This window comes from Carettochelys insculpta, chromosome 9, assembly GCF_033958435.1.
Source record: "Carettochelys insculpta isolate YL-2023 chromosome 9, ASM3395843v1, whole genome shotgun sequence".
Lineage (NCBI taxonomy): Eukaryota > Metazoa > Chordata > Testudines > Carettochelyidae > Carettochelys > Carettochelys insculpta.
The window spans coordinates 59,370,725-59,384,832 of NC_134145.1; the positions used below are offsets into that span (position 1 = coordinate 59,370,725).

Genomic DNA, 14,108 nt, shown 5'->3' on the forward strand with positions numbered 1-14,108 from the left:
GCCCTTTAAGGGAGCGGCTAGCTGTTGCCCCGGAAGCGCTAGTCCGCCCTGTGACCCTGTCTGCAGCTGTGCCTGGCATCCCTATGTCAATGTGTGCTACTTTGGTGTGTAGACGTTCCCTCGCAGCGCCTATTTCGATGTTGTGCTGTGCAACGTCGAAGTTGAACATTGACGTTGCCAGCCCTGGAGGACGTGTAGACGTTATTCATCGAAATAGACTATTTCGATGTTGCTACATCGAAATAAGCTATTTCGATGTAGGCTTCACGTGTAGACGTAGCCTAAGTGTTTATAAGGAAAAATTGTTTTATTTTAGCAGAAAGGTGACCTTTCAGCCTTTAGCTGGATGGTACCCATTCTCTGAGTCTGAACGCGTCTTACCTGAGCCATTTGAACTCTGCAATCACCTTTTTTTGTTCTGAAAAATGGACAAGCATGAAACTGTATCAACATATGTACAGTAGGGTTTCAACATTCGCAAGGGTTCCATGTTGAAAACCCTCGTGAGTGTTGAATTTCATGAATACTGTACTGTATGGCAGTCATTCCCACCTGGAACTCAGCTGCTGCTGCCCAGAGCCCGGAGAAAGCGGCAGCTGCCAGCATTCCTACCCAGGGAAGTGGCCGCTTGTGAATACTTGAATTCACAAACCTTAGGTTCGCGAATGTTAAGACCCTACTGTGTTTAGCTCTTTTGAACAACTAGTATTATTTTTCATTTTCCAAAGTTCTTTGGAACATATGACTTCTCAGACTAGCTCAGACCCAAAGTCTACCTGGTCTGCTACCCTGTCTCTGCCAGAAGTGAGCTCCAAATGCAGCAGAGAAAAGTTGAAGAATCCCAACTGTAAGGAGATTGGAGCTATCATGTGGGACAATAAATACCAATTCTGAGTTCTGATAATTAGTGATTGTCTTTATATCCCTTTCAAAATGTCTGTTATTAATTATAACTCTCCTTTGTTTCCATATAAATATTCAAATGTCTTTGAATCTTGCTAAGTTTCTTGCCTCAGTAACTTCCTGTGACAATGAATTCCACTGTCTAATTATGCATTGTGTGAAAACATATTTTAATGCATCTGTTATGAATTTCTTATCTTTGAATTTCCTTAAATACCCTTTTGTTCTTGTGTTATGAGACAGGGAGAACAGAAGTTTTCATTCAATTTTTCCTGGTCTATTTCTTATTTTATATAATTCAACCATGTCTCCTCTTCTTCAGTTCTTCACAAAGATAAACAATCCTAATCTTTACAACTGCTCTTTTTTCACATACTCTTGATCATTCTTGTCACTCCTCTCTGCATCCCTTGTAACACTGCAAAATTCTTTTGAGAGTAAGTGACCAGTACGTGTATGTTAGTCCATATGAGGCCATAGTAACAGAGACATAGCAGTGCTAGTCTATACACTATCAAAACAAAAAAGCACTCCAGTAGCACTTTAAAGACTAACAAAATAATTTATTAGGTGATGAGTTTTTGTGCGACAGATCCACTTCTTCAGACCATAGCCAGACCAGAACAGACTCAATATTTAAGGCACTGAGAACCAAAAATAGTAATCAAGGTTGACAAATCAGAAAAATATTATCAAGGTGAGCAAATCAGAGAACAGAGGGGCAGAAGGGTGGCGGGGAGTCAAGAACTAGATAAAGCCAAGTAAGCAAAAGAGCTCCTATAATGAGCTAGAAAATTCCCATCCCCTTCAAACCACGTGTTAATGTGTCAAATTTGAATATAAAAGAGAGTTTGGCAGCCTCTCTTTCCAAACTGTTGTGAAAATTCCTCTTCAGTAAAACGTAGACTTGCAGGTCATTAACAGAATGGCCCACTCCATTAAAGTGCTGGCTGACAGGTTTGTGAATCAGGAGTATTTTTACGTCTGTTTTATGCCCATTAATTCTTTGTCTAAGAGAGTTGGAAGTCTGTCCGATATACAAAGCATCTGGGCATTGTTGGCACATGATGGCATATATGATGTTAGTTGAGGAACATGAGAATGTGCCCCTGATTCTGTGAGTATCCTGTTTAGGTCCAGTGATGGTATCTCCAGAATAGATATGTGGACAAAGTGTTTATTTTCACAACATTTCTTGTGATGCCTTTTGTACCGCAGGAGAAGGTCAGACATGATTTATAAGGTGGTATAGATTACTTTCTCACACCAATTTATTAATCTTTAAGGAAGGGCTGGTGTAAATATGTGCTGAGTAGCAGGAAACAGTAGTGAGACTATATGGATTAAATTAAGATGATGTCTGCTTTCACATCCGGACTGTGTTTTCTGTTCTCTTCTGTTTTCTTTTCTAACTCCCTCCTCCACTTCTAGCTCCTCAATGTGTGTTATACCAGCCAAAAGTCCTTAAATTGCACTTAAATTTAACTAGATTCCACTGGGTCGAATTCAGGGATGATGTGCGGTGAGGGATGTAACTTACAAGATGATGGGTGGGTTCAGGGGGGCTGGAACAATTTGTGTGGCGGTGAGCTGAGAGCCATTGAACCAAACTATTAACCTTCTATATAATGGAAATTACTTCAGGCCAGGGCAGCACTTCCGGTTCCAGCACCTATGGGTGGGCATGAGTAAAAGTATCTATAAGAGAGCCTTGAGAGAACTGATTATACAGACTGAAGAGCTAAAGAAAGACATAATTTAGAGCAAATTAGATTGACAACCTCAACTGACTTGTTCAAACTCCATCTCTGAATTTGTGTCTACTGGTCTAAGAATCATTTCACCTCCTGTAGAAGAAGAATGTGCTTTCAGATACATAGTAAAAGAGTAACTGTGTATAGTACCTTGGCAATACTGTAGTTTCTTGATACAGTCATCAAGTTTAAGGTCAGAAGAGCCCATTGGGTCATTTAGTCTGATCTGTATATTAAGACTGTTACATTTTACCCAGTTACCCCATACCAGCTCACTTTTGTTTAGCTAAAGCATAATTTATATTTGCTTAAGGCATATTTTCCACAACAGCATCTGCTGTTGATCTGAAGACATCAAGAAATGAATATCAACCACTTTTCTTGGTAGTTTTCTGATTGATTAATCATTCTTGCACTGTTTAAAATAATTGATCTAATTTGAATTTGTCAGTTTTATTCAGAACCAAACCAAATCCAAACTCCCTTCCTTTATAAATTATTAATCTCTTTAATGACTAACTGTTATAAGAACTAGAAGACAAGATTTTTTAAATGATTGGTAACTTTGGGTTCCAAACTGATCCTCTTCTAAGGAGTCACGTTTCACAGGAGAGGTGCTCATCACTTTCTGAGTATTGGATCCATTTTTATTCTACAAACTTGGAGTTCCACAGATTCAGGCATGAAAAATCCCTTGTTGATTTTGAAAATTGTGGACAGAAAATAGGCTGTGGACAATATAAGGCAGTTGGCTGAAATAAGATTTCTACTGTCTTGAGAAAAGATGAATTAATAATCCATAATACTGTAATGGTCAGAGATGGGCCTAAGATACATGTAGTCAGTTGGGTTTGAATTCTCTGTTCAGATGTGAGCTTAGGGTTTGGGCTGTTTTTTTTTAGCAAGACTATTAAATTCTAATGCCTGTATTTTTGCCAGTATATTTGTTTACAGCTATTTTTGCTGTAGCAGCCGGTAGTATGTTTGAGACTAAGATAGTATTCTACAGAATTGAATTGACCAATACATTTATTGAGATAAATGTACCTTTCTCTTCATTTAAGTATTCTGATGTCTAGCTCTGTTAGAAAGCCTCCCAGGAATATCCTCTTTTGCTTTTTCTCAGTTCTTGTCTCTCTTTTAATTAGTAGTGGTTGATCAGTGCATATTATATTCAAGGATGAATCAAAGCTGATGATAATTGAGAGATTGTCTATTTATGGGAAGGAGGTATACTTCATGTATTGTGTATGTGGCACCTTTTAAATATATTTTAAGGATTTTTAAGCAAATATGTTAAGATTATTTTTCGTATTCCTGTCCCTGTAAAGATAGATCTGTAAGCTAATCTTGCTCAACTCAGGGGCTCAGAGTTGTCCTAAAGTATCTTTCTAATGTCTAAAAATGTCTACTTCAAAGACCAATATCTCTGGACCTTCCAGAACTGGAAGCAAGTGATAAGAACCAATGAAAATCTGAGAATTCCCTTTTCAGAAATTTAAAGCTTCCATATTTACCCTACTGGAATGTGAAATATGAGAATTCAAATGCATTATGTTTTTATATATAACAATCTGATCAAAGACTGAATGTGGCTTTTCATGGAGCTCCAGAAGTTGTGATTTTGAGGGCCAGAATGAAGAAAACAGTGCTGGGATAATTTCACAAATTAATATTAGTTGCATCAGATGTGTGAAAATAGTCCTTCCCTCAGTCATTCTTCTGAACGGGCAGCACAGTAACCATTGTATGAAATATTATGAAGATAATCAGAACTCTTCTTTGTGCTGTGGCACCTGAATTTTTTCTTTCTTTTCTCACAAGAAGGTAACTGTTTTCAAAATTTTAAAGAACCCCTCTAAGTATAACTTAAGATAACCATAGATTGTGTTGTATTCCAGAACTTTGTAAAATACTTAGTATGATACCGAATTGAAAAGTGAACTCATGTGAACTGGAAAGTTTAATGAGGTGCTTTTCATACAGTTTACAGTGTAGTCTACGCTCGCCTTTGTTGGAGACTCTGTAATGGCTTTTGTTGGAGCATGGGTTTTTATCACATTTCAGACTCCTGGTGTGTTTTGAGAATAAGCTCATTTATGTTGTTTGGCCCCAGTTATTTTAAGACTATCTGATTGCTTCCCTGTAATCATTAGAAACACTCACTCCTAAGTTTTCTGGATGATCCCATTTTGAATCCTGTCAGTTCTCTCCGAGTAAAAAAGGATTTGATTTTGAACATTTTACAGCTAGAAAATTTGCCCCTCCTTCCACCGAAAAGCTTTGATGTTACATCTCATGTACCTAATTAAATGTTCTGTTCTCGATAAAATGGTGGCCAGGGTCAGAGGGAGGTGGAGTGGTGGGGAGAGAGAGGGAGAGGTAGAAAACTCTTCCAGATAGAAGAGCATCAAAAAACTAGGTCTAGCAGCTTTCCTGTAACTTACTTTAAAATGTCCCTGTGCTTTTCTTCTCTAAGTATGTGCTGAAGAATGAATGGGGGAACTTGGTGTATTAATGTTCTTTCGGAAGATACTCGTATGAAATGTGTATGGGTGTGGGTGGGTGTTTATTTAGGTGGGTGTGTGGGAAAGGGAGCTGAAAGGGAAGTTATAACAATCTAGGCATATTCTGGATATTTAATCACACTATCATATTGTTAGGCAATATCTTCTTTTCTGTCTGGTTGACTGTTTACGTGATGTTTAAGTATTTTGGTTATGCACTAGAAGTGTCACTATGGCTACGTCTACACTAGCCCCAAACTTCGAAATGGCCACACAAATGGCCATTTCGAAGTTTACTAATGAAGCGCTGAAATGCATATTCAGCGCTTCATTAGCTTGCGGGTGGCCGCGGCACTTCGAAATTGACGCGGCTTGCTGCTGCGCGGCTTGTCCCAATGGGGCTCCTTTTCAAAAGGACACTGCCTACTTCGAAGTCCCCTTATTCCCATGAGCAGATGGGAATAAGGGGACTTCGAAGTAGGCGGGGTCCTTTCGAAAAGGAGCCCCGTCTGGACGAGCTGCGCAGCGACGAGGTGCGTCAATTTCAAAGTGCCACGGCCACCCACGTGCTAATGAAGCGCTGAATATGCATTTCAGCTCTTCATTAGTAAACTTCGAAATGGCCATTTGCGTGGCCATTTCGAAGTTTGGGGCTAGTGTAGACAAGGCCTATGTCTGAACCAATAAAGAAAAGAAAAATAGATTCCATGAGAGCATCTTGAGACAAATTTGGGTTGTACTTCCATTTGGAAAGGCACTAGAAAAGAGAGTAGCTAAAGTGAAAGAGGCAGTAGAAGTATATTGCAAGGTTCAGTATTGTGCCACATGGGAAGACTGTGACCTTGCAAGTTTTCTGTACCTTAATTATAGTGGTCTGGATTGGCCTCTCTGGAGTAGAAACAATAGAAGTGGACAAAAATGCCACAGAAATCTTGCAGAGATTCCCTCACATTGCTCTACAGGGAATGCAGGTCAGTGAGCTCTGTGGAACTGAATGTGGGGATGGCCTAGATGCCCCAGGGGTTCTGTAGGATCTTGACGTATACATGCCTCTTCTGTTTTAGCTGTGGCACTTAACACCGTCCCTCATCTGTACCAGCCTGAGCTCACTGGAAGTACACGGTGTGGGAGTTCTCTAGGTGCAGCAGTTTCTTATGACTCTTCTTGGTGGAAGGATCCCAGCATGGAGGAGGCTTAGCAGGAAACATAATACCAGCTGATGCTGGATTAGCTTTTCCTGATAACTGTTTGTGACTTGTCCCCCTCTGACCATGCAAAACTCTTCACTCTTCTTCTCTGTACATTAGTATGTCTCGGTGGGAGAAGACCATGATGCTGGCCACCCTGCTTGAGAAATAAGTGATCATAAAAAATTCCTTTACTTCAGCATTAGAATGTCTGAGTAAAACTGCTGCTGTGAATTATAGTGCAGGTTGAACGTCCCTTGTCCAGTGCCCTTGGGAATTTGCTGGACCACAGGAGGTCAATATTGTCTAGCAGCATTGCCAACACTTCCACTGCTCACTGGGCTCTTAGAAGACATTTAGGGGTAAATTAGAGCTAAATAACAGCACGGAGCACTGAGAGCCAGGACTGGAGGCTGGTAACAAAGTATGGGACCATGATAAGTGGTTATCTGGCTACTTAAAATCATTCTGTGTGAGGGATGTTGCTGGATGAGAGTGTTCCAGATTAGAGAAGTTCAACCTGTATTTGAAAGTGTGTTAATTTAGATTTCACAAAGTAGAAAAGTAGTGATGTCTTTCATCCACTCTGAAAGTCTCTTCCTTTCTCATGAGTTCTGCTGGTGAATGGCTCCCAGTTAACCTACATCATCACAGAGTCAGCAAAGTGGTTTCCAGTTTGTTTTGAACAGTTTTTTCTTTATTATGGGATAGGTCTTGAGCTTACACTGTGCTCAGAGTACAGGTTTTGGGGCTTGGCTCCCAGTCAGTCTTCCTCCTTGCCTTCCAGCTGCTCTGAGGAGGGAATGAATTGAATTAGGTCTATAACTAATGCAGCATGTGCTCCCTCATGTGCTGATTTAGCTTCTGCTTGTGTTAGGGTAGGTGGGGCCTTGGCACTGTCCTTCCCTCCCTTGAGTTCTGGGAGGGAACGGAACACCTGCAGAGCCTCCTTCCCTTCCATATGAGTTAGCAGCACCTGGTCACCGGGGCATGCTGTGTGCTACCTTAACCCCAGCCTCCCTCAATGTCCCTGTGCTAGCAAAGCCATAATTTGGCAAAATATTTGACATGCTTTTGAAGGGTTGGGGTTTTTGTTTTGTTTTGTTTTTGTTTTTTAAATCAGAGGTACTGTCGTTTTTGTAAGTGGCCAGAGAGCTTAGAATACCTAGTGGGCTATTCTGGCATTTTCTTTCAACATTTGCATTCTGTTGTTAGACCAAGGCTTCACCGTGTTGTTTGATGCACGCATACGATGTAAGACATGTTCTTGAGTATAAGAAAATAAAAGATATTTTCAGGGGCAACTTTTAAAACGTTGAAATGCACTCATTAAATTTCATCCTGACTATACAAATATGAGGTTCAATTGCTACAGTAATTGTCGAACTAAATTGCTATTTGACCTGTTATCCTTTGACTACTTACTGGACCTATTGTTAATTCACTAGCTAGAAAAGTATAAGCAGCTCTTATCAATGAGCTATCTTAGAGAAAATGTTCTACCTCTTGACCTAAACTTCCATTAAAAGGATGGTACAACTGTGTAACAAAAATGATGAACACAATTGAATGAAGGAGAAGAGAAGGACTGATGTTTGTTTAGAGAGTTTGTCCCAACTGAATCTAGGGTGACTAGATGACTTGATATTTGAGGCTTTATTTTAGGTACACCCCCACCTAACCCTCACCCCCAAAAGTGTCCTGGTTTTTCACACTTGCTATCTCCTCACCTTACTCAGTCAGGCTTAAGAGTTTATTTGCTTGCATGGCTTGAGGGCTATAACTAGGAAAATACTCATTTAAAAAAGGTGACTAGACATTTAGCTAAATGTCCACACCAGACTAAGAACTCTTATTAATTGTGTTTATTAACTATGGTTTTGTTGCAATTCTTTACGTAGCATGGTGTCAGTTGCTCTCTTTAATTGTTTCATGTTGCGTAGTTAGCACAGTAGTAGAGGTACACAAGGAATACTTAACAGAGGTTAGCAAACAAGATGCTTTTTCATAAAATATGGATTAGATCAGAGTCCCTGCACTGAGCAGTTTACAGTTAAACAAAGGCAAAACAGCTGCTGAGACAACTGATGGTTAGGAATCATTTCTGGGGAGTCTACTGTGGGATGGAATGGTGGAAGAAGTAGGTTTTAAGAAGGGATTTTGAAGAGGAGAGAGAGAGGTGGGTACTTAGGAGATGGAAGAGTATTCAGTAGGGAAGATGAAGCTTGGAGGAAAGAGTGAATCTCAGAGGAGGTGGAGCAGTTGGAATGGGGATTTGGAGGATCATGAAAAGGAAATGAGAGCAGAGATGACTAGGGAACTAAACTAGAACATGCCTTTAAAGGAATTTTGGCCTGGTCGGTGCTATTCACTGCAATAGTGCCAGAAGCTAGTTTAAAGTTAGACGGTGTTTAGACAAAGTTACACCTGCGGCTGTCTTTTCAGCTGCAGCTGAAGAGTGCTCAGCATGGCTGCATAGAGGGCTCCTTTTGTGTTCTAATCCTGCAAAAGAGTTGGGCACTTTTCCAGTCCCCAAGTGCAGAGTATAGCCATCTGAAAGATGTTCTAGCATGTACCAGCTGGTCCTAACAGACCATTATTTTGTCAAGGAATTGCTGGAGAGATCTGGATGTACCTTTACATTGGCAGCTGTGTATGGTGGGATGGCATAGGCCTCTTACTGAGCTCTGATAATCAAGGATTCCCCGATAAGAGTAGATTTTTCTGGCAACTGGATCTGCTGAATTTAGGGATGTGCTTTGCTGATGGCCCAGGGTCATGAATTCAATTCCTAGTCCTGTTTAGACAGATTTAGAGGCCTCTGTAAAGTGAATGCAAGAATTTTATTTTCATAGTAAATGTAGTTCAAAGGAACCTTCTTCCATTTTGTTTTGTGTAACATGCCATGGTTCCATGCGATTTTTATGTGCAGGGTTGCAAAATACAGAGAAGTGCAATTTCTGTCCTAGATCAGGGCATCCCACCCCATCCCCTGTATCCAGATGCAGGTTAACACTAAGGTGATTGATAGATGGAAACTGTAACATCAGTGTTTGCATAGCTCTCCTTGGTACAAAGATTCCAACCTTCCCTAATTTTCCACAGTCCCTCGGATTGTTACATATCATTATGAAATCTCTCATTCAGGTGTAAGTCTGTTTTGCAAGCATGTGCATCTTACTCCCCACCACTGGAATCCAACAACCAGTGCTGTGGCTCCAGGGAGGGCATTCTCCTCCACTGCCTCTCTGGCAAAGTGCAGATGGCGCAGGAGGCAAGCGACAGTGATTTTGAAAGGGTTTGATGCTGCTGGACTCACCAAAAAGGCCCCAGGCTATGTGTTGCATTCTACCTGTTTGGCCTATGTATGTTAATACCCTCGGGCACCTGGAGGATGCCAGCAAGGTCACGCAGGGCAAGCAGAGCACAACTCGCAGCCTGTGGCTTGAGTGATCAATACAGAGGCGCTGTAGTCACCACAACTTGCCTCCTATGAGACAACTCACAGTGCAGTCTGCAGGAAAGGAGAAGCCATAGGGGCCAAGGGGAGGAGGTGGCAGTGGCAGAGGAAAGAGGAGGACATAACAGAAGAGTGAGAAGACAAGGAGGATCATCCCAGGGAGGGGGCCAGGCCTTGGACTGATGATGGTAGTTCAGAGCCCGACTGGCACTGGAGGGCAGCTTAGCTAGGGATGTTTTTCTCTGTCTCCCTGTTTGGGGTCATGGTATCCCCCTAGCTCCTTGGCACACACAGGAAGAAGAGGGGAAAGGTCCCAGTTTCTGCAGGAAGAGGGGGAAAGAAAGGTCCAAGCATGCACCCTCATTCCGCCCTCATTTTTGGTGTGCATTCCTAAATGTCTCAGAACCAGATGAGCATCTCTGTTTAGTACGTGCTACAGGTTGCTCCTTCTGTGGTTGGGACCAGACAATTCCCATAGTCCAGGGTTCCTGCCACAGGCAGACCCAGTGTCTTGCTCCCCTGAGACTCTGGGCTTCCTGGGCTGCCACAGAGCTCTGTCCCCATGCTCCCAGGGCTGCCACAGGCCCCCAGCAGGCAGGGGCTCTGGCCTCAGCCCCCATGCTGTGACAGGGCTGGTAGGGCCTCCGGCTTCAGCCCCCACACTGCTGCAGGGCCTCTGGCTTCAGCCCCCCACTGCTGCAAGGCAAGCCAGGGTTCTGAGTCTCATGCTGCTGCAGGTCAGGCAAGGGCTCAAGCTGCACCCCCGGCAATGCAGCTCCGGCTTCATCCCCTGCCCCTGCCCCTACCCCGCAGATGCCAGTCGGCCCCAACCCAGGGACTGTGGTCCTGCAAAATTTGTGCTCCTCCTGAAGAAGGGATTACCAGATTTACAGGTTCAACCAGTAGTAGATTTTGTTCAGGATTGAATGGCGATAATTTAGATGTTTTTTGAGAGGCACCCAGCTTTCCAAGTAGTCTGCGTCCTTTTGCACACAAGTAGATGTAATTGCTAGTCTGTATGAAAATGTAGCTGAATTAAAGAGGCATGGATAGCAAAGGAAAGTATGGACTTTCCTGATAATCAGTTAATCCTTCCTTTTCCTGCTTTGAGAAACAGAGGCAGGATAAGTATCCGTGCATGGTCATTATTTATTCTAGTACAATAACTTTTTCTGTCTTTTTTCCCCCTTCAGAGCATTAAATGGTCAATTTTAAGTATTTTCATGTAGCCCTTTTTTTGCCATTGGTTGATGTGTTTTGAAGAAATACGTCTCCAAGGTGGCTCGAGGCAGGCTGATTCTGCTTACTTGATACTTAGAAGGACACAGTGAAAGACATTTCTGGGGAAAATCAACTACAATTACATGACTAATAGTTTCCTTAAAGTACTACCAGAGTTTAAACTTTTTGGATCCTATGCTTGGAGGAGGAAAAACTTGCCACGTTGCTCATTCTGAAGCAGCCGTCAACTGGTCATGGGAGTTGAGGCTTTTCTAAGTGCATTTTTGGGAGAATGAGTCAAAAAAGCAGTTATCCGATGTATCCAGGTTGACCTATATTCTGCATATTTCATTATGCTGTAATTGTACTAATGGTATTTTTTTCCACAGGACTCTGCCCAGGAGAGTGTCATTACCCGAGACATTCATCGAACATTTCCAGCACACGACTATTTCAAAGACACAGGCGGAGACGGGCAGGAATCATTGTACAAGATATGTAAGGTATGGTCAGTTTAAAAAACACATAGTTTGAGATTTTGTGGTGATGTTAGTCTTTTTTTAATTTGGTCTAGTTCAAATAAGTGCTTGGTAAGACCTTAAAACTTCAGTTGAATTACAGATGTAATTTCAGACCTCCCAAAGCAGTTCTTGTCACTTCATATTCTCTATCTCCTTGAATTAAATTTTGAAGTGATCAGATGACTAACATAAAGGCTAACAGTGTACATGAGGTAGGATTAGAGGATAAAACAGGAAAAGAAAAAGTTAAGAATTTCTTAAAGGAGTGTGACAAGTATCAGAGAGGTAGCTGTGTTAGTCTGTAGCTTCGAGAACAGCAAGAAGTCTTGTGGCACCTTATAGACTAACAGATATTTTGGAGCATAAGCTTTCGTGGGCAAAGATCCGCTTCGTCAGATGCATGAGTGAGGGGGGGGTGTTTTCAGAGGGGTATTTAAAGAGTGGGGTCGCAGTAAAAGGGAGGGCCAGAGCTGACAAGGTCTATTCAGCCCATTTCCACCTTGCTGAACAGACCTTGTCAGCTCTGGCCCTCCCCATTTACTGGGACCCCACTCTTTAAATACCCCTCTGAAACCACACCCCCACTCATGCATCTGACGAAGCGGGTCTTTGCCACGAAAGCTCATGCTCCAAAATATCTGTTAGTCTATAAGGTGCCACAAGACTTCTTGTTTTAAAGGAGTGTGGTGTTTTCTCTTTTCCATACTAAGCAACCCCTTCCCCCTTCCCTTTTTTCCCTCTAATCTTTCCTTCTAGGTAATATTTCTAAAGCTCCATTCATTTTTGCTGCTCTCTTCTTTCCCCACTTTGTCTGTGTCTTTCCTGAAAGGCCAGAGACAGCTCAGAACCCAGAGTTGAGTAAAGGAGCAAGTCCAGAGGCAAAGCTCAGAAGGAGAGCAGGAGGCCTGGGTTGAGAGCTTCGGAGTGGGAATGTTGCTGAAGGAGGGTGAATTCACCAGTAAAAGCAGAAGTCAGGAGGTAAATTAGGAGTCACCTCCAAGCTCTCTGACCTGGAGAAGTTATGCTGTATGCCTGTTGGTTCTCTGAACCAAAGAGCTGAAGCCAAAGGGCCAGATTGAGCTGAATGTTAGCAAGCGATGAACTTTCTGATGTTTCTGTTTGAGAGCTAGAGCCAGACCTGAGAATGGCGCTGGGCAGAGAAGCTCCACGGTTAGTTGGGCTGGGGAGAGGCGTGGGGTGAAATCCTAGAGCCATACCTAGGGGAGGTGTGGCAAGAGATGCCAGGGCCATACCTGAGTGTCTACAGAGACAAGCTAGCACGTGGTGAGAGATGTTCGGAGCTGTACTTGGCATGTTCATGGTGTGTTGGGATTTGAAAGAATAAATGTGCTGTTCAGACTGTGCTGGGGAAATCTGAATTACATTTTGGTGGGATGTTTTGCTCTGAATTAACCTCAGTAATAGCTATGTATATTTGGAAAGCTTGTGGGGAGTTACTGAGGATTCTGGAAGAAATGGGAACTAAGGCTAGTGTACTGGTTGTGCCATGGCCAGCTTCAGGTGCGCCTGCCAGGTATGGTCACTTTCTCAGATATGGTGGAGAATATGGGCAGGCATTCAGTGCCTGAGGAGGAAAATTGCAGCTGTGTGCTGTTGAGGCTATAGAGTGGCACCCAGAAAGCAGCAGTTTGATGATAGTATTATTAGGGATAGAAATGTAATTTGAAATATATCTCAAATGCCAGAACTCAGTCTGATAGCATCACATGTCTCTGCAAGCCAGGGCCTTGGAAATGTGCCTATTGTGCCTGTATCTAATCTTGTCCTTAGTTAGCTACCTAATATAAGAGCTTTGTAATGTTTGGAAAGAATTATTTTTAAAAGTTAATGAACTTGCTTATAAGAGAGATGATTTCATGAAAACCTTCAGTGCTGAGAGCAGTAGCTTGGCAGCTTAGTATTGGAGAGAGTTTTTTAACAGATGCTGTGTGCTTCTACTGCTCTCCTAATGTGAAAACATGAGCTATTTGAAGAACACTGCTGTTTAATAGGGCCAGGAAAGGTCTCTGTTTTCTGCAGTAGGAGAGAAGAAAGCTGGAGACAAGAGAAGTTTTCTCTGTGCCCCTGTGAAATGAGAAATGATTTGAGCCGTCAGATAAGAAGGAAGACTTAAAAGCTCACTGCCATGTTTTAATGGGTCTGTCAGTTCTTGTTTCTTCTCTTAATCTCTTCAGAACAGAAAGGAATCAGGAAAACTTGAAGCTTTTTTCTGTAGCAGCACATATGTGTGATGAAATTAAGACTCTAAAAGTGAAATTGTACTGCTGAAGATGGTGATGAGTGATGAGAAAAGAATCATCAGTGGCTAGTGGTAGAAGATTTGGGGGGTTCAGATTGGCTAGTTTTTTTATAGATCAAACGTTTTCTAAAGGGTAAAGGGTTTTTATTTCTTGCACTTGTGTAAATTTTATTAAAAGAAAAGTTATTTCTGAAGCACTCATTCCCTCTGTCACTGTGAGTAAAGGAATAGTGCTGGTGACCTACTTCTGTGTCTACACACCTAGTTAAAGACACTATGCTCTCGAGATCCAGAG

At 42.1% G+C, this 14,108-nt stretch overlaps 1 protein-coding gene across 3 annotated transcripts in view; it reads left to right on the plus strand.

Moving 5' to 3' along the window:
- Nucleotides 1-14,108, plus strand: part of RABGAP1L (RAB GTPase activating protein 1 like) — a 368,567-nt gene that overhangs the window by 204,797 nt on the left and 149,662 nt on the right. For all 3 annotated transcript variants that reach the window (XM_075003254.1, XM_075003257.1, XM_075003256.1), the window contains exon 14: nucleotides 11,422-11,535. In XM_075003254.1, the coding sequence (XP_074859355.1) occupies nucleotides 11,422-11,535 (114 nt within the window). The remainder of the gene's footprint in view (nucleotides 1-11,421; nucleotides 11,536-14,108) is intronic.